The sequence below is a fragment of the Cervus canadensis genome, chromosome 10 (assembly GCF_019320065.1).
Source record: "Cervus canadensis isolate Bull #8, Minnesota chromosome 10, ASM1932006v1, whole genome shotgun sequence".
Lineage (NCBI taxonomy): Eukaryota > Metazoa > Chordata > Mammalia > Artiodactyla > Cervidae > Cervus > Cervus canadensis.
The window spans coordinates 57,676,029-57,695,485 of NC_057395.1; the positions used below are offsets into that span (position 1 = coordinate 57,676,029).

The 19,457-nt window shown below is 59.2% G+C and overlaps 1 protein-coding gene across 1 annotated transcript; it reads right to left on the reverse strand.

Annotated features, from left to right (window-relative positions):
* Positions 1 to 2,843: 2,843 nt before the first annotated feature.
* RBM38 (RNA binding motif protein 38) lies at positions 2,844 to 18,539 on the reverse strand. Its single transcript, XM_043479606.1, has 4 exons — positions 18,100 to 18,539; positions 17,233 to 17,356; positions 16,712 to 16,766; positions 2,844 to 4,416 (listed from the first exon to the last, which is right to left on the reverse strand). Exons 1-4 carry the CDS (start codon positions 18,334 to 18,336, stop codon positions 4,113 to 4,115), a joined length of 720 nt encoding a protein of 239 aa, XP_043335541.1. The 5' UTR covers positions 18,337 to 18,539; the 3' UTR covers positions 2,844 to 4,112.
* Between the last annotated feature and the right edge of the window lie 918 nt (positions 18,540 to 19,457).

A 19,457-nucleotide genomic window follows, 5' to 3' on the forward strand; every position in this document is an offset into this window, starting at 1 on the left:
AGCTGAGCTCACCCTGCCAGCCTCAGAGGGTACCAGGGCCCCAGATCAGGCGCAAGCCCTTCACCTCCATGGCAGAGCACCTCCCACCGCCACTCCTCGGGGGCCCAGGCAGTGGTGACTCCACTTTTGTGTCTCAATTTCCCCATCTGTGCAAAGGGGCCATCTGAGTGTCCCCTCGTGGGTAACCGGCCATCCAGGAAAAGCGCTCGCACACAGCGCCTGAGCCAGGTTAGCACCGTGGATGTCGGCAGCCGTATTCACTATCCTCATTTATAATCATCGTCAGGGCATCCCACCTGCACAGACCATCACCTGCCGCCCTCAGCTTGCTCCTGCCCTGCACTAAGTGCCCTGACTCTGGAAGTTCACTCTCCGGGGTTTACCACCGTCCAGAGCCCTCAGTCCCGGACCCCATGAGGATGTGTATGAGGCCTCGAGGCCGGTCCCAGAGGCTGCCACCAGCCGATAGCGACAGGAAATGGGCTGGCCGCGAGTGGCCCTCCAGATAACCCTGGCAGCACCCGCCACCCACTCCCGGCCCCCCCTCCCCAGCCCTTATCAACAGCAGCAAATGTCTTCTCGGAGCTGGGAGCCCCGTGGTGACCTTCCTGACCACTTGCCAGTATTTGCAAACTAAGACCCAGCCAGAGGGAGAGAGGCAGGGGGCAGGGCCAGGTGTGAGGGGGCATCACGGGTCCCTGGTGAGACAAGGAAACCCTGCCTGGCAGGATCTCACCTGACTTGACCCCGGGAACCCTGATTCTTCCCTGGGCAGAGGCTGGGGGCCTGGACCACAGAAAGGGGGAATTCGTAAATCTCAGAATCAAAGGGACTGAAACAGACCCAAGGCGATCCCATGGGGACCCCAGGACAGCACAGTGTAGGTGGCTCCCAGTCTGCCTCAAGCCACCTGCCTGAATCAGGGTGAGTCATCTTGCTTCAAAGCCAAAGGCTGACCACGTGGAGTTGTCAGTGGACCTGAGGTCACACCCAGCCACCCAGCTCTGGGCAGGCACTACGTTCCCCACGCATCATCTGCCCTGTTCCCTGCGGACACTGTGGCAGCTCTGGCCTCTTCCGCCCCACCCCTCCCCTGGCCCCAGCTCCTCTCGTCTCAGATCTGCCCAGCACACTCCAGCCTGGATGGATGGTTCCAAAACTCCTGCTGGCGTCCTCCGCCAGAATCAAGTTCTAAATGCCAGCAGGCATCAGTTTCCCTGCTGTGCCTGGCACAACACTACATGTGGGGGACATACAGGACACAAAGCAGATGCCCCCCTGGTGTTGGTGTTCCAATGGGGATGGGACAGGGACAGGTGAGGTTACACCTGACAGGGAACACAGTTCAGCTGTCTGGACTGAGACTGGGGCCAGAGGAGGCTGCCGGGACAAAGATGCGCTGAGAGCTGGAGGAATTCAGCAGGTAAAAGCTGGAGGATTTGACAGCAAGTACAAAGGTCCTGTGGCGGGCTCTGCCTGGTGTGGGGGGCTCTCCCAGAACACAGTGACAGCTTTGGCTTTTTCCTTGAGGATGAGGGGGAGTCACAGAGGGCTCTGAGCTGGGGGAGCAGGGAACCCCACTGATGTCAAACAGGGCCCTCTGGCTGCAAGATGCAGACCATGGACCACCAGAGGACGGAGGCAGAAGCAGTGAAGGGGGCAAGGAGTGGGCAGACAAGAGATAGGCTTAGCAGAAGTTGCAAGAGAGGGTGAGGGAGGAGTTTTGCGGGACCAGAGGGAGCCTGGCTCGCCTACTGTGCAGGAGGTGAATGGGGGAGATGGCACAGACGTACACGCTCTGAAAGGTCCAGGAGGACAAGCATCCTGGTGCCTGGAGAGCAACTGCCCCAAAGTAGGCCAACCCTCGACCTCCGAGCTCTGCTCAGACTGGCTTCCCCACCAGGAGGAATCCCTCCATCCAGCTGCCTCTGATGCCTCCTCCTACCTGTGCAGTCCTCCCCTCCCGTCCCCCAGGGCATCAGCTACACTGTGCTGAGCTCACCAGGCAGCGGGCGTCTCTGCACTGTCCCCCCCAAGCCCCACCCAGACTGTGCTCAGCATGCTCACTGGTCTCTGCTGTCCCCTCAGCCCCGCCACCTCCTATGCTCACCTGCCACCCTGCCTCCCCTCACGAGTCTCTCCAGCCACCTGGGCCTCGGCGCCTGCTGTTCCTCTGCCTAGAACCCAGGCCTCCTCCTCCATCACCTGGTAATGCATCCTGACCGGTAGGTGAAATCACTGCATTTGCATGTTTCCTGCGTCTCCCTCACTGCTTTGCATGCTTGCTGCGCGTCCCTGCTAGATTCTAACTCCCCGGGCAGGACTGCGTGCTTTGTTCATGACTACTCCCAGGGCTCTGCATGTGACCTGGCACAGAACAATTTCTTGGAATGAATGAATGAGGGAACAATTGAGGGAATGAGCAAATGAACCTCCTTCTCCAGCCTTCACACTCCTTCCAGAAGGCCTCCATGATCTCCCACCACTGACAGGGCTCCAGGTGGGTGGTGGAAGAGGTTGGGACTTCCCTGAGATGGGACCCCTTACTCACACACCCTAGACGTCTCTTCTCCACCCTGACTTGTGTCTGGCTGCCAGTGCCCCAAGGGTGGGTGGCCTGGACACCTGCTCCTCAGCTCTCTTCGCAGCTGCCACCCAGGTTCTGCCAGCAGCACCCAGCTTTCTCTTTCATGGGGCTCTGGTGGCACCATCAATGACAACACCCTCCCCAACCCCCTGGCCTCTGCCCCAGGGCCCTGCTCCCAGCACATCAGCAATGCTGAGCCTGGTCGCTGTGGGGGTCGGAGGCGCCCCTTTGAGGGGGAAAAAAACCACAGACCCACTTTTTCTTTAAAGAAAACAAGTTTTATTTTTTATAATCAGAACATTCTAATAAAAATATTATTATAATATTAGCTACCTTTACTTTCTGGGCTTTGACTCTGCACCAGACGTGCAGCGAAGCCCACGTACGTCAGCCCCGAGGCCTCCCGCGTCCCTGAGGTAGGTCTGAAGGAGCACCCCAGTGCCCCCAACCTTCCGGCCCGCCCGCCCCTCAACTCTCCCCTGCTCCTCCAGGGCAGGGCCCCATCGTGGTGTGGGTGAACCTCCGCCTCCTCTCCCCGAGCTCCCAAGGCAGCCAGACATGTCTCAACTCAAACCCACAGGTTGTATACAGCAGGCGACACTATGGGGGTGGAGGGTGGGGTGGGGACCACCCTATGCTCTGAGCCTCTATCCTGCCAGCCGGCCGGGATGTGGTGGTCCAGCCCCTCAGCCAGCACCCCTTCATGGCCTCAGGGAGCAGGTAAAGCTTAAGAAAACTCACTGTCAAGATGCCCACCCTCTGAGGAGCTCGAGCTGGCACTTAGCAGAAGAACACCACCACCATCTCTTCAGGCGGACGAGCCATCGACCAAAGTGAGTCTCAAAGTCAGAAAAACAGGTTTTGGATTCTTGGCATTGGAGTCTCCATTGAAAAAATAGACTGAAACTCTGAAATCATCTTAGTAGCAAAACAACAATGATAAGAAAAAGAGCCACAGTGCTTTGATGGAATGAACGGACCATGGCTGGCTGCCCCAGTCACAGGTCACCGGGGGCGCCCTGCTGCACCTGGGAGCCCTGGGGGGTGGGGGGGTGCCCCCAGGCGAACATTTAGATAATGGGAATTCTGGGGGTGGGAGAGCCCCCTACCTGCGGTTCACAGTCATGCAGATGGAGTGACAACAGTCAATGCACTTCGCCGCGATCCTGGGCTTCCCTGGAGTAATAAGGCCTCTCTGAACGGGACCCAGAGGGCAGTCGGGGTTTATGGAGGGTCCAGAAGACCCCGCTGGGTGCTGGAGGGACCGCCTGCGGGCTCTAAGGTGTGGGAGGGTGGGGACGGTGCATGTGCGACATTCAGGCTGATCTTCCATTAGCTTTCGGTCATTCAAGTCCTCTCTCAAGACATGATGTCCCAGGTGTAAAGATCAGTAGTCTCTGGGCCATCCAGGGTGCGACGGGGTCCCGTGGGCCCTGCGAGGTCCAGGGGTGAGTGTGCACCCCCGGACTCGGCCGGCACCCCCCAGCCCGCAGTGACGGGGCCGTGGTGGCGGGCGGGGCCGGCCTCACTGCATCCGGTCAGGCTGCAGCTGCGGAGGCTGGTACTGCAGGAAGGTGGTGCCCGCGGGGGCCGCGGCTGAGAGGGCCTGGGGCACGGCAGCCGGGTAGCTGTAGCCCATGAAGCTGGCGGCTGTGGCGGGCGAGGCGGCATACGGGTACTGGTCATAGGCAGCCGGCGGGTACTGGGCGTAGGCCGGGCTGGCCGGCGTGTACTCGATGTAAGGCGAGGACAGCGGTGGGACCGGGGTGGCCGGGATCACCACGCTGGGCTGGACGATGGCTTGTGGGTAGATGTAGTGGGGGGTCAGCCTGCGGGGCCAAGCAGAGAGGGTCAGGGGACAGAGCAGGGAAACACAGCTGGCTCCAGGGAGGAGTGGACGAGCTGGGACTGCTGGGCGATGCTGTCTCGCCCTCCTGTGTCTCCACTTTCTCATCTGTAAAATGGGTGCAATCTGAGCAATAAGGCTGCTCCCACTGCAGGGCTGTGGCACTGGCCATGCCTACAACTGCACGGCGACCCAGCACTCTCCCCAGCGACCCACAGGCTTCCCACCTCCCCTCTTCAAGTCTACACTCAAAATATCTCCTCAGTGAACCCCTTCAGGAACCCCCCTCAAACCACCCTACACCCCAAATACCATCCACTCCTGACAGGAGCAACAACATGACCTGGGGGCCAGGGGGAGTTTAAAAATGATTAGCAATTTCAGCACCAGAGCATCAAACCCAGCACAGGCCCTTCTGAACACAAGTTCCCGTGTGATCAGCCAGGGCCCAGGTCCATGAAGCCAGCCCTGTCCCCACCCCCACTTCCCTATTCATCTTCCAGCATCTTGCCACGCCCCCAAGTGACACCCACACAACTTACTTATTTCCCACAGCTGTCTCCCCCCACTAAAACGTCAGCCACCTATGGACTGACAACACAGACCTTGGCCCCCAGCACGGGCTCACTTGCTGAGGGAACAAAGACAATGATGAATCGAAGTATAACCAGATGGTGGGACTAAGAGCAGAGATGACGGCCAAGCCTCAGGGACAGGGCTCAGCAGCCCAGCGGCCACGTCTCACCTAAGACTAACTGGTGAACCTTGCCCTAGGGTGGCTCTCATAATTATCCCAGTTTACTACAGAAACACTGGGCTCGGAGGCACACTGCCTGTAGTACCAGAGGGGAGGGAACAGGATGTGGCCCCTGGGCATCAGTCTGAGAGCTGTGACTTGCACCTGGCACTCATCACACCCGGCAGGCTGCCCACTGTGGGTGCTATGCGTGCCCCACACCCAGTCCTCCAACACAGGTGTGATCCCGCACATAGCCAAAGGGGAAAGTGAGGCTCAGGAAGGCGGTATCGGCAGGTGCCTGCTCTGCCAGCCAGCGCCGAGCCCCACAGCCAATCTGCAGCAGTGCCCACGACGGGGGTGGGCGCAGAGCCACCGGAGCGGGCATCAGATCCTCGTCCGCCTCTCAGAACTGCTTGAGGTACACAGGACGGGGCCTCCACACCTGTAACACAGGCCCGGGAACCCCGTCCTGCCGCCCTTCCATTTCGAAGAGAAGCTGCTTGGAAAGCAAAAGGGAAAACATTCCCTCCTGGGAATCCCGCAGGTGGGGCAGCTGGAGGACCGCAAGTGGACAGCAAGCGGGGCCGTGGCAGCCAGGTTCCCTCCCCTGCCGGGCCCCTCAGCATCCAGGAGCCCTTGCTCCTGAACAAAGGCGGGGCTCAGTGGGTCCTGGCCGCCCCCTTGGGAACACGGAAAAAGCAGAGAAACCCCAGTGCCATCCATCGGGACAAAGCAGCGCCCGGGGTCCCCCAGACCAACCCACGGGGCAGTGGGACAAAGTCCAAGCTCAACCTCAAGCCACTCCCTCTCCATGCGGCCGGGAGAGAAAACCAGGTCACAGAACAGACGTGCTGTTTCTGCAAAACTGTTATATTTATACTGAACAGTGATAATGTTCACTAAAAAAATTCAGATGTGTGTTTATACCAGTGCTAAGGATGGGTGAGGTGGAATCGTATGAAACCGCCATTGTTACAGGTCCAAAAAGCTGATTGACAGCAACTTTATGCGGCCCGATGTTTCGAATGCAAAGAAAAGGCCGGGAAGGGGGCTGTGGAGGGGGCAGGGGGACAGGCAGTTGGTGCATGTGGGTCTGAGTATCTCCATGAGGCGAACGGACTCACGGGCACAGTTAAAAGATAAGAAGCACTATTCGCACCAGCCACAAAGGAGAAGCAACCCAAGCTCCCGTCCAAGGATGAATGGGTTTCCAGACTGCGGTGTGTGCATGCCAAGGAATGTTATTCTGCCATAAAAAGGAGTAACACGCTGACACATACCACCACTGTGTTCATCCTCAAGGATGAACCTTGAGGACATGACGCTGGGTGAAAGAAGCCAGAAGGGAAAGGCTCCGGACTGCACAATTCCACTCACGGAAACCTCCACAGAAGCGGGTCCAGAAAGAGTGGTCATAATGGAGGGGCAAGCAGGAGAGGGGAGGCGGTGCTATGGGGTCTCCTCCTGGGTGATGCAGAAGTTCTGAATCAGATGGTGGTGATGAATACACAACTCTGTGAAAATGCTTAATGCCCTACAACGGCAGATTTTAGGTTATGCGTACATTTACCACAGGGCTTCCCTCGTGACTCAGCAGGAAAGAACCTGTCTGCCAATGCAGGAGACACCAGAGATGTGGGTTCGATTCCTGGGTCAAGATTTCCCCTGAGGAGGATATGACAACCCACTCTAGTATTCTTGGCCTGGAGAATCCCATGGACAGAGGAGTCTGGTGGGCTATAGTCCACAGGGTTGCCGAGTTGGACAGGATTGAGTGACGGAGCACACCCTCACACCTTACCACAATAAAGGCACACACACGTAAGAAGCAATCCTGAGCCAGGGGTGAACCACCCAGTGAGGGCAGAGCTGAGGTGGGGATGGGTACCACGGCCCTGTGGACCCAGCAGCAAACGCCTCCCTAGGGGTAAGAGCCTGGGCACACCTGGCCAGTCCCAGAGGAGCCCCAGTTGCCCCTGGCCAGGAAGTTCTCACACTGAGGTCCCCCATCCCTGCTATGTGCCCTCCTAGGTGGCAGCACCCCAACGGTTGCCATGGCGACCCACTCCTGCTTGCCAGGAGGTCAGACAGCTTCCTGTAGGAACCTACATACTGGCCCCAGGCCAAGCTCTCTCTCCCTTATTAGGGGCTTCTGCTGTACACCCCCTCCTGCTCCTCTGGTGGGAACAAGAGCCCTGAACGGAGTACGGCCTGGGTTCGAATTCCACCTCCGCCTCCCCAGGCTTCTCTCCTGTCTGTGGGTGTGCTCTGGGCAAGGACACAGCAGCGAGAAGATTACATGGCCCCTGGCCTCTCAGAGCTCGGAATCCAGGAGAAGGAGAGACACGCAAATATGCCAACCCACGAACCAGAGTCGGGAGTGGTCAGGGGAGGCTTCTCGGAGGAGGAGGCAGCTGCTCGGAGCCTGAGCTCCTGATCCATCTCCCCGCCTGGACCTCACATGAGTGGGTGGAGGCTCTACCCGGCACCTTGTCTAGGCCCCTGGATAGGGAAGGGGCTGGGCATTCGGTGCTGACACCAAGACAGAAGAGGGGCCGCACCAACAGTTCCATTTCTTGATATTTAGTCTGCCTACAGGAAATGACCTAAGTGTTTACACAGAAGTATATGAGGACTTGAGAATCCACAGCAAACACGTCCCTTATTTAAAAGGGTATGTGATATGAAGCATATGAGTTGCCTTTTGGGTCTCAGTTTAATAACTTAACAATTTGATAATTTAATCAATTGGTAACAATGGAAACAATGCCATCTATTTCACAAGATTGTGATAATTTCAAAAGCTATCATATATTAAAAAAAACAGGCAGGAAAAAAAAAAACAAGGAACTAATACCTGATTAACCTTCAGCGTCTATTTCTTGGGTACCCACTATGTGACAGAAACTTTCTTTTCACATTCATGGAGCACTTTTATTTTCAGTCTAATTATTAAATTAAAAAAGAGGGGCCCCAGCAGTCTAGACCCATCCCTAAACAGAAGCCAGTGGAGACAAGACAGAGCGGGTCTCGGAGCAGTGCTCCGGACACCCCAGGACATTCCTGAGGGTGAGGCTCTGGAAGTTTTGAGCCCAGAACTTCTCCCAGCACAGGCAGGGACACCCCTGCTTCAGAGAGCGGACAGCCAAGTCTGATGGGGTCTGGGAGCCTGCATCCGACAGGCCCCCGGGGACGCAGGTACACACTGCACTGCGTAAGTACCCCCCAGGCCAGGCACAAGCTGTCCGCACAGGAGACGCACCCAGGGCGCTGAAATGGCAGGATTCTGGCCATGCCTGCCTCAAGGCTGCCGGCCAGGAAAGCCGGCATGTTCACCAGGTTTCTGACACTCAGCATCGTGGGGAGCATGGAGCTGCCCTGCTGGGGATGCTCAGACATGGTGGGCGAGTAAGCTTCAGGTTGGGAGGAAAGGGGCTACCGTTTCCTGGCCTGTGGGGACATTTTAAATCTGCATCTGTTCACCTGTGTCCCTCAAGCACCCTGCCCCACCCTCCACTCTGTGAAAAGCCAAAGATAACATACAAAGCATTCCACAGCCAGAAAATAGGTGCTGGTGTTGCCCCATTTCTCAGGAAAACTTAGGCTCCAAGAGGCCAAGGGACTGGCAGTCACACAGCCAGGAGACAAGAGCAGGGCTCTGCCGCTGCGCAAGCCCTGCAGAGTCAAGGGGGAGGAAGCTGTGAAGCTCCCCCAAACAGGGGGCTGGGCCCCTCAGATCTGCATTCAAGTTACAGAGCTTCCACGAGCCTCAGTTTTCCCATCTGTAAAATGGGTCTGGCAGAAGCTGACCTCAGGGCTTGAGAGGTGAGACGCCTCCACCCGACCAGCATTTCTCAGCCACAGTGACTTCACCCCAGGGGTCACTCAGCATAAATATGACATTCCTGTTTGTCACCTGGTGGGTAGGGAGTGCCACTGGCAGCCAGCGGTGGAGGCTGGGGACGCTGGTAACATTCCACAGCGCACAGGACAGTCCCCACACAAAGAAACCTGCAGCATCATGCTGAGGTCAAGACCTGCTGTCAACTACAAGGCAAAAGGTCGATACACGGAGTCCTTACCACTGCCCCAACCAGACACCCACACAGAGGGCTGGGAAGGAGGCCAGGTGGGGACCAAGGAGCCGAGCTGGCACGTGAACACAAACACGCAGGGATGAACACACACACACATACATGCACCCACCAGAATCTCCAGTGAGAAGGAAAACCCAGCCAAACCCGCGGCTGGCCCCGTCTGAGCACAGCCCCCGGGTCCCTCCCCAGGCCTACACACCATGAAAGGGGGGCGTCTCGGACACCTGGCACTAGGACACAGGGTGCGTGTGCCCAGCGGGTTCCTTGGTGCCCCACCTACTCCCCAGAAAGGTCAGGTGCCGCCGGCCTCCACGTACTCCATCTACAGGCTTCTGAAAAGGGCACAGGCTTGGCACGTTCTGTCCCCAGACTGGACATGCTTCTCTGTGCATAGGGCCTTCGCACCTGCTGTTCCCGCTGCTGGCAGGCTCCTTCCCACAGCTAAGTCACCTCCACAGAGGCCTTCCCTGACCACCACCCCCTCACCTCCTGCCCACCGCTGGCCATACTTCCTTCCTACAGCCTCAAACCACTTTGTCATCCGTCTGTCTTCCCGAGGGCAGGGACATGGCCTGGACCGCTTGGTCCCCAGCACCTAGCCAGCACCGAGAGCCAAGGGCCTTGCTGGCACTGGGTGGAAAAGGGGCTTCCTCCGGGGCCCTGCTGCTTTCTGGGCTGGGAGTCTCGGTCCTTGGAAGGCAGAAGCAGCAGCCTTACCTGGAATGGCCTCTAGGGCCAGCACAGCTCTGCTCGACAACTCACACCATGAACCCTGGGGAGGCAAGAACCACAGCCTCTGTTCAAGTCTCACCCTGCACCTGTCAGCCTCAGGGCTGTCTTGGGGGCTTGGACTGCCCCGTCTGTACCGCCAGGGACCTCAGCAGCACCGATGACCCCTCCTCCTCGAGCCTGAGGGAGTGCAAGAACATCCCACCCAGCCAGGACGGACAGAAGCCCCTCCCAGCCCAGCCCCACGGAGGGCAGACCAGAGACCCAGAGGGAAAAGCAAATCAGCAAGCAGGACAGTTAATGGGTCAGAACTCAGGTGACCCAACGCCCAGGCCAGGACCTGAGCGAAACAAACCCACAAAACCCAAGACTGTGGGAAGTGGGGGGGGCTACAGTCGGCCAGGTTCAAAAGGCCAGACCATCCTGGGGGGGCACATGCTCAGGCCGAGCAGCCCCTGCTGAAAGGGTGATGGCAGAGATCTCTGCCTGGACCCATGCGCCCAGAGTGAGCAGCTCCCAGCCAGGAATGACCCAGCTGTCTCGGGCCGATGGAGACTGGGGTGTAGGACTGAGAATCCCGAGTCTGGATCTTGGCCGCGGCTGCCCCAGCCCCTCGGCCCTCTCTGGCCTGTTTCCCTGTCTGTAAACCAAGGGTGACACAGAGCGCGACACAGCCTCCCCTGGACCCCTGGTGGCAGAAGTCTAGGGGTCTGATCAGCAGGGTCTGGGACTCCTGGGCAGTCGGGGGTGGAGGGGGGCAGCTGAGGGAGCTGGCGCCAGGAGACAGACGGCCTCACACCCCACACTCAGAGCGAAACTCGCAGCGCAAAGGGATGGGTTGCCGTCCCAGGCGCTCACTCTGTGAACGCACGGTCACCCTCGAAAATAAAAATAAAAAAGGCAAATGAGCCCATTTCACTTTTTCTGTTCTCTGGAGGTTTGGCCTGATGGGCTGGAGAAGTCGGCAGCTGCTGGGGTACAACTCATGATTCTCAGGCCAGGGAGGGGGCCCCCCAGGACTTCCCAGAGGGGGGCCTCCAGGCTCTCTGGGGCCACTGGATCAGAGCAGGTGCGATGCGTCTCCCATGGGGCAGTGCCGGGCCCTGGCCTGGCCTCTCCAACAGAACCTGTCCAAGCCCAAATGCCGCTCTTCCCCCCAGACTGCAGCCTCCCCTCACTGCCAAGGCCCATCGAACTGCCGTGAGCTCAGGCCCAATGTTCTGGAATCCTCCTGGACTCCCTTCTTTCTCACGTTCTTTAAATGTACTTCTTTAAATGTACACAGAATCCCACAACTCCACACCCCTGTGCTGGTCCAGGGGCCCACCATGCCCCCAGTGGTTCAGGCCCACCCAGCAGCCAGAGACGCTCTAAAGATGCAAGTGACTCGGCCATCACATGCTCAGGGCCCACGGTAGCCCCACATGACTCAAGAGTAAAATCCAAATGCCCCCACTGGACCACTAAGGCCCTATGTGAGCTGAGGCCACCCTGCTGGGTCCATGACTCCCTTCAATCTCCCACTTCCTCCCACCGGTCATACCAGCCTCCTGTCAGCCGCTCCCTTCCCCCAGGAGCACCTGTCACCACCTCTGCCAAAGAAAGTTCTGTAATCACAAGCAGGACCAGGGTTCCCTTCATCCCAACCTGCCACAAACCGGCAAACGTCCTTTGAACAAACTGAATGGATGAGCAGGGCTTCCTCCCCACCCCCAACGTGGGAGGGGTCAGGAGAATGAGCAGGGTGCCCCCCCAGCACTCTGCAGAGTGCTCATCACATCCACGCAGCAGCTGGGGAAACAGAGACTCGAAGAGAAAAGGTCATCACAAAAACAAGGAGTCCTCCAGGCAAGTCATGGGGCTCCCCGGCTCCCCACACAGCCTCCTCCCGCTGCAGCGTGAAGGGCCTGGCCCACCTCCCCCGCCACACTCCTCCCCACCCATGGGGCCAGGATGCCCGAGTCAGCCTGAGCATGGCCAGGCCTCTCCCCTGGGCCCGAGGCTTCCGGACGAGGCCCTGCAGCCCTCCGCACAGGGTCCCTCCTGCCAGGGCCAGCGCGGCTGGCGGGGAGCTTGCCCTTGGATGAGAACCCAAGAACCACCCGGAGGCCGGTGTCTGTTACAGCAGACGGCGACAAACAACAGGTGTGCACGGGTGCCCGCGGGGAGGGCCACGCGCCGGCCCACGCCTCGCTCCAGTGAGAGCTAAACAGGAAGCAATGGGGTGGGGAGGGGCAGGACCACCCCAGACACCCTGAAAGTAAAAACAAGCCATGTGATGCCACACAGGGAGGGTACCGGCTTCCTCTCTGCCCACCCCCTGGCCCCCCCCCGCCCCCCGCAAAGCCTCCACTCTGACCTCACTTCCTGCCACACCTCCAAGATGCTGGCCCCCACCCCCCTGCCCCCCCAGCCCAGGTGCTGGCCCCTATTCTAGGCACTGCAACTACCCCTGGCTTTATTTATGTCATATCATGAGATAACAAGGCTCTCCAGGTACAGTACCGGAGGCCCCCTGCAATGTCCCCAGTGGTGACGTCTCATAACACAACATGCCACCAAGCCCAAGAGTCCATAGCAGGCATGCTGTTCTTAGCTGGCTCCAGGCCTTGCTCTGATTTCACCATCTGGAGGTGTCCTAGGGTGCAGGTCTGTGACTGTCATGCTCGCAGATCACCCTCCCTACCCTTACATCACGACAGAGGCCTGTCCTGCCCCCACGAGGCCTCCTGCCAGCCAGCTGCTCTGTCCAGCTGCACCCATCACATGTGCAGATGGATTTCGAATGGTCTGGCATCCCTGCCAGAAAGCGAGATGGAGAACCAACCACGTCTTTCAAAGTATCCAGCAGGTGTTCAATAAATACTCGAGGAACAAAGCATTCTGGGAACAGCTCATTCCCTTCTGCCCAGTCCTGTGTGCTCCACGCTTTTGAGAAACAGACATCTTCCCATCGCCCTGTGGCGCCACCCCCACCCCACCCTGGGGACCCAGACACTCCACTCAGACCCCCTGGCTGGGCAGATACCCACGACCTGATGACAACAAGGGCAGCGGGTCTCGACCTGGGCACTGGGGACCATCACAGAGACGGAGCAGGGGTCCGGAAACCTTCAGCCAAATGCAGTGTGAAGGTGCCAAGGGAGGAGACCCTAGGCCCTGGTCAGTTCTGGGGGTTCTGGCTCTGCCCTGTCCAAGAGCTAGCCAGACAGCAGTGCTGGGGCCTCGGGGAAGGAGGGAGGGTGCTGGAGCCCCCGACTCAGGCTCTAGTGCCTGTGCCATGCACGGTCAGCTCTGGAGAGTTTCCCCGCGCCCAGCACCCACACAGGTGGAGGGGGCAACAGACTGGCCGAGCCGCCATGAGAGGAGTCACTGTGCGCCCGTCTTCCTGTGGGCCCGGCCCTCACTGCGCGGTTCTGCACCAGGCACGGGCCCGTCCCCACTCAGCCCAGCGAGGTGGCATCTCCCTGCAGATGGGGAGAAGGGGGTGGGCCTGACCCTGAGCCCGGTCAGGCCTCCGGGGGCCTCGCTCCGACACGAAGCCTGCCTGACACCCAATGGCCACAGGACCCTGTCCTGTCATCTGGGCCCGAGGGCTTGGCCTGCTCCCGGCACTGAGTGGGGCTCGTGGTGGACAGGTGTGGAGCCACAGTGAGGCCCCCTTAAGAAGTTGGGGAGGGGGGAGGTGAGCCTAGAGAAACAGGTAACCCTTCAAACATACCCCAAGGAGAGGCTCCCAGCGCAGTAGGGCCCAGGACACACCTCAGCTCCTACGGCCCTCAGGCCCAGCCTAGACAGACAGCTGGCTGTCAAACAGCCCTGATACCGGCCATGAAGCCCCTTCCAAGCCAGATCCGACACTCTGCCTGGACCCGTGCCTGCAGGCTGCTGACTGTCCCACCTGGTGGGCCACTAAGCTGGGTGGTCTCTGGCTGTAGTTGTCCCCCCTGAGACTGGCCACTTGCCACCTCCCAAAGAAGTCTTCTCCAGACCCAAGCCTCAGCCCCACGGAGTGAATGTGACGGAAATGTCCTACTCGAGGTAGACCCTGAAAGACCCTGTTCTTGAAGAAAAGATAAACCGGGGAGGAGGAACCCAAGCTGAAAACAGAATGTCGAAGTCCTTTGGCAAATCTTCCCACACTGACGTTTTTGACCCAGCCAGGTGAGGATTCCGCAGTAGCTAAGCCCAGGAGTTGGGGGTCTGGGGTCTTTGGAGCTGTCCCGGGCACAGGAGCGGGGCCGGAAAGACTGGCGAAAGTTCTGCCGGGCAGGAGAGGGGTTAACGGGTTCGCAAACTCTGGGCTGCCCGGGCCTCCCTGCCAGCCTGGAGCTGACACAACTGACCGCTGAGTCAGGCCCGACCGGGCTCCCGGGCCTGATTGTTTGTAAAGACAAAAGGGACGCTGACAGCCCAAGTCTCCAGCCAGGCAGGCGGGCGCTGGGAGGAGACAGCTGACCCCGAAAGCATGGCCGAGGCCCCTCCTGCCTCTGGGTCTCAGCGCAGCCTGGTGGGAGGCGACCATCCACCAGCCACTGGAAAACGCAGAGCTGGACCATCCCCCCGACCCCTTGTCCCTGTTTGTCGACTGTCCTTCCACCCCTTGGCAACCAACAAATAGAGCCTCTGCATCGTCATGGGTCTTAAATGGCCGGCCAGCAGATTCAGTTACAAAACACTTTCGCCGGCGCTCAGGAGCACATGGCAGTAAAATCTGAGTGACCCCTGACCACCCTCCCGTGGGCGGCGCTCTGAGGACCGTGAGGGAAACTGCCTGGGCACCCTTCCCACCTCCCACCCCAGAGAGCAGGGGCTAAGAGCACAGGCCCAGAGCCAGCTCGTGGAGGTTCAAGTCCCCTCACTTCAGCCACCCTGGATGGGTTGTTAACTGTTTTTAACCTTTCTCTGCCCGTTTCCCCACCTATGAGGGAGGAATGACGTCCATCCCAACCTCAGAGAAGTGCCATGAGGGTGTGGAGCACCTAGCCCCATGAGCCAGCATTGCCTCGTGTCATTATTATTCCCATCTTCCAGATGAGGAAACGGAAGGCTCAGGAAGACATCACTTAGCAAGGAGGACCCCACTGGTAAAGTGACAAAGCCAGGATCTGATCCCAGGTCCGCAGGCTCCAGAGTCCCAAGTATCAGGACTCTGAGACTCAGTCCCAGAAGCAGCTGTGATGGGTCAGAACAGAGCCCAGGCCCAAGCAGAAAGCCATGGAGGCATTTTAAGCAGAGGAAAGCTGCGTGTGCTCAAGGCTCACACCCGGATCTCAGTGCTAGCCCCTGTCCAAGCCCCTGCCCCAGGGAGCAGAACCAAGACTGTGAAAAGTGAGAAACGCCCTCCCCGTGTGGCCTGAACCCAAACAGGAAGAACCTGGGTGACAGCAGGAAGATGGGGGTGTCCCCAAACACCTTCCAAGACGCCTACAGCCACAGAAGAAGCAGATCCTAGGGTGGGAAGGAAACCAGAGCCCCCTACTCCCGGCTGCCCTCCAGGCTTCCTCCCAGGAGGACACACAGGCACCAGGCCCACACACAGTCTCTTACCCACAAGGGGGTGGGGGCACGGGACAGCCACAGAGACTGCCCGTCAGGACAAGGAGCCCCGAATCATGGCCAACCTGCCCAGTCCCCCCGAGCCCAGCTCCCAACCTGCTCCAAAGCCTGGTCCACACCACCCCAGTGAGCCAGGGGAGCAATCAAATCAAGTCTCTGGGGCAGACACACACACACAAATTTGCAACTTTCAACACAAAACACAGGGCCTGGAATCTGATCTCTGATAAGCTTAAGAAGTTCTACCATCCTAAAAGGGGCTGCCCTTTCTATAAATGGTCCCCCAACACAAACCCCCCATCGTAATCAGCACATTCCCCACACCAGGGCATAAAGCCGACATCAATCATGGGGCTGAGAAGTCAGCCAGTACGGCAGGCTCCTTTGTGCATCTAAAGTTTGTGTCCTTTCCCAAGCAGCTACCAGGCCCTATTAGATGCTTTTTTTAAAAAAAAAAAAAAAAAGAAGGCCCTTTTCAGGTGGAGGAGGGTGGGACACTGTACTCCAAAGCATGTTAGACAAAAGGCCCACAGGCTGAGCCCACTCGGGCGGAGACATCTGGCCCTGATTCCAGCTCACCTGCTGCAGCTTCACAAACACCGGACCGGATGGCAGTGACCTGCTGCCGCCATCTGTTGGGCACCGGAGCAGGTCAGAGAGGCGCCCTCAGAAGAGCCTGGCCCGGTTCCTGGTCGGCAAACACCTCCAGCATGCTCACCTACCTGCCTGGCCTCCACCCACAGAACTCAGAGGTGCTATCACTATCCCATTTTACAGGTGAGGAAACCGAGGCACACAACCAAGCAGGGGAAGCTAGGACCTGAATTCAGGCCCATGTTCCCCATCTCTCTTCAGTGTGGCCTTTGCTGGGGGCAGAGAAATGCAATCTGCCTTCTCTCCCTTCTCCCAGCTGAACCCCTCCCACTTCCACAACACGATCACGTTTCTGAAAGACTGGAGCAAGTGACAGGTCTCAGACAGAGAAAGGGAGCTGCAAACAGCACCACCAATGCCAGAGGGTCGGCGGTCCTGGGGTGAGAGGCTCCCTCAGACTGAGGGCCACCTGCACGGGGAGACCCAGGAAGCCCACGGCCCCCTGGCCTAGTCTCCAAGGGCTGTGCGCCCCCCGGCCCCAACCGGCCACGTCCACTCACCCATAAGTCCGCTGGATCAAAGTGGGGGGCACCTGCTGCACGCCGATGGCAAAGCCTAAAATGAGAGACCAGTTAGGGAGGGGCCCAGCCTTACCCAGGGAAGACCCCCACAGCCTAGTCCAAAGGGGTAAACAGCTTCCTCTCCCCTCCTGGCCACCTCCACCTGAACCCCAGAACTCCCAGCCAAAGGGGGCCCACGGAGCTGAGGGGCAGCAGTCGCTGGGCTTGCGTCCTCCCGACCTCCAGCTCTGGGACCCACTTCCTCCCTCCGGTGAGGACAGCTGACAAGCGGGTGACCTGCCCTCCTCGCCCTGTCCCACTGGCACACGTGGCCGGAGGAAGGGGTTTGACTTCTGAGCTGGGGGATGACTGCCCTGTGATGGCTCTCTTGGAGCACATGACAGCCGACTGCTACTCCTGGAGCAGGGCGGTGGAGGGCGGGGGGTGCCTCTTCCACCCCACAGAGAGCCAGGCTGAATATAGCAACCAGAAGCACAGGAAAGGAAAGCACGGACTCTCACCCGTCTGGAGGCTGCGCGGCTTAGCACCCAGATAGGCCAAGTTCACGTTTGCCTTGCGACCATCGATGTTGGGGTTAGGGTCTTTGCAAGCCCTCTCAGCGGCTGCGCGGTCGGCCATGGTCACCTGGGGGCGCACAGAGGCATCAGGGGCTTCCCCGGAAGGTGGGGGAAGCAGACAGTGGGCTCTAGAGCCCAGGCACCCCCGGCATTCACTTCCCCTGACCTCAGGTGCCCGCTACCCAAGGCATCCGCCCAGCCCCCGTCCAGCCTAGGCCCCCCCACGCCAAAGCTGCCCCTGGACCCCAGCTCCTCCCTCCGAGTTCAAGTGCTAAGAAACGCGGCCTTGAAGGGCAAAAACAATCCCCGGAGACTACAGCAGATCCGAAGGGAAGGAGGAGTCCTGGGGTGGCCTACCCGGCCTGGGGGGACCACCAATTTCCTCACGGGAGGGGTTTGGGGACACCCTAGTTAGAAAAGGAGTTAAGAGAAGTGTCTTCAGGCCAACTCTGACTTATGTTGTTTGGGGTGTCTGTGGGAGTTGCTAAAAAATAAAACACGGGTTGCTCAAAGGCTCCTAAGTGCCCCAGGGTGAAGCCCTGTTCCTCGCTCGCTTGTTGCTCCAGGAAGTGCCGAAAAGTAGCCGGCTGTTCCCAAAACCTCTCCACAAACTTAGAAGAGTCCTAGTTGAACAGAGCGGCTCTCCCTTTTAAAGCCGGCGTGGCGTGGGGGCAGGGAGACGGGGGCAGGACCGGCTGCAGCCCGAGAAGGGTCAGCAGGTGCCGAGCCGGCGGGAGGCGCCCGGGGCTGGCGTGCGCCCGCCGCTCGACTCAGCGCCCTGGCGGCGATAAGTGCCGCGGGGCCACTTACGAAGCCGTATCCGCGAGACTTGCCCGTCTGGCGGTCGGTGATGACCACGGCCTCCTCGATGTCCCCGAAGCCCTCGAAGTACTTCCTGAGCGAGGCGTCGGTAGTATGGTAGGGCAGGCCGCCCACGAAAATCTTGGTGAACGTGGTGTCCTTCTGCGAGCCGTGCATGGCGCCGGGGGCGGCCGGGGGCCGCGAGAAGCCCGCGCTCGGGGCGCACGGCGCGGGCTGCAGCAGCATGGGGGGCGCCCAGCCGCCTACGGACCCGGGCCGCGTGGGGCTGCGATCATTGGGGGCGGTGGCGGAGCGAGCGCGGCAGCAGGGGCGCGGGTTTAGCCGCCGGGCCCTTCCACGCGCGGGCCGCTCCCGCCGCGCGCGCCTCTCTGCGCTGCGCTTCTGCCGGCGTTGCGGGCACTCTGCGCCTCAGCGCCGGCCCCCGGGCTTTGTAGTCGGCCCCGCCCCCGGTCCGCTCAGGCCCCGCCCTGTAAAACCAGCCCCGCCCCCAGCCTCAGCCCCGCCCCGCCCCGGGCGCGCGAGGAGCGCCGGGAAGCGTAGTCCAGGCCCCGCCCCACCGCGCCTCACGTGCGGTGGGGAAGCACTTGGAGCAGAGCGCGCACTTACGGAGGGGGCACATTCGGGTTTTCTAGGGCACCTGTTTAGTGCTCGCTGGGTTCCGGGCCCCTCTCCTCGTGGAGAGCACAGTCTAGCGAATCAGATGTACACGATTCAGATCATGTTTAGTGAGACCACGTTTCTCCCAGTGCCACCTCCAGTACAACAACATATTGAAGGTGAAATGATTTTTGTCTTTACGCACAGGTGCTAAGTAGCTTCAGCAGTGTCCCACTCTTTGTGACCTGCCAGGTTCCTCTGTCCTTGGAATTCTCTAGGCAAGAATACTGGAGTGGGTTGCCATGCCCTCTTCCAGGAGATCTTTCCAGTCCACAGACTGAACCCTCATCTCTTATGTCTTCTGCACTGGCAGGCAGGTTCTTTACCACTAGAACCACCTGTGAAGCCCCGTTTGTCGAGAGTGTGTGTGTGTGTGTGTGTGTGTGCGTGGACTATATACATGAATATAATTAGTTCAAGGAATTTTAGAGTGTGTGGGTGTGTGGTCTATATATACGAATATAATTCATTCAAGGACTATTTATTAGGGTGCGTGGGGTTGCAGAAATACACAGAACACACTCTAGCCCCACCAAGCCGCTATGAACAAGACAGATAATTAAACGGATTCAGTTCAGTTGCTCAGTCTTGTCCGACTCTTTGCAACCCCATCAACTGCAGCATGCCAGGCTTCCCTGTCTATCACCAACTCCCAGAGGTTGCTCAAACTCATATTCATTGAGTGGGTG

What these genes read in the sequence shown, in the direction of transcription:
- RBM38 (XM_043479606.1), bottom strand. Translation starts at nt 18,336, where the DNA reads ATGCTGCTGCAGCCCGCGCCGTGCGCCCCGAGCGCGGGCTTCTCGCGG. An exon ending in AGTCTCGCGGATACGGCTTC is followed by an intron (nt 17,357 to 18,099) that starts GTAAGTGGCCCC and finishes GTGCGCCCCCAG; the next exon opens with GTGACCATGGCCGACCGCGC. An exon ending in GCCGCGCAGCCTCCAGACGG is followed by an intron (nt 16,767 to 17,232) that starts GTGAGAGTCCGT and finishes CTCTCATTTTAG; the next exon opens with GCTTTGCCATCGGCGTGCAG.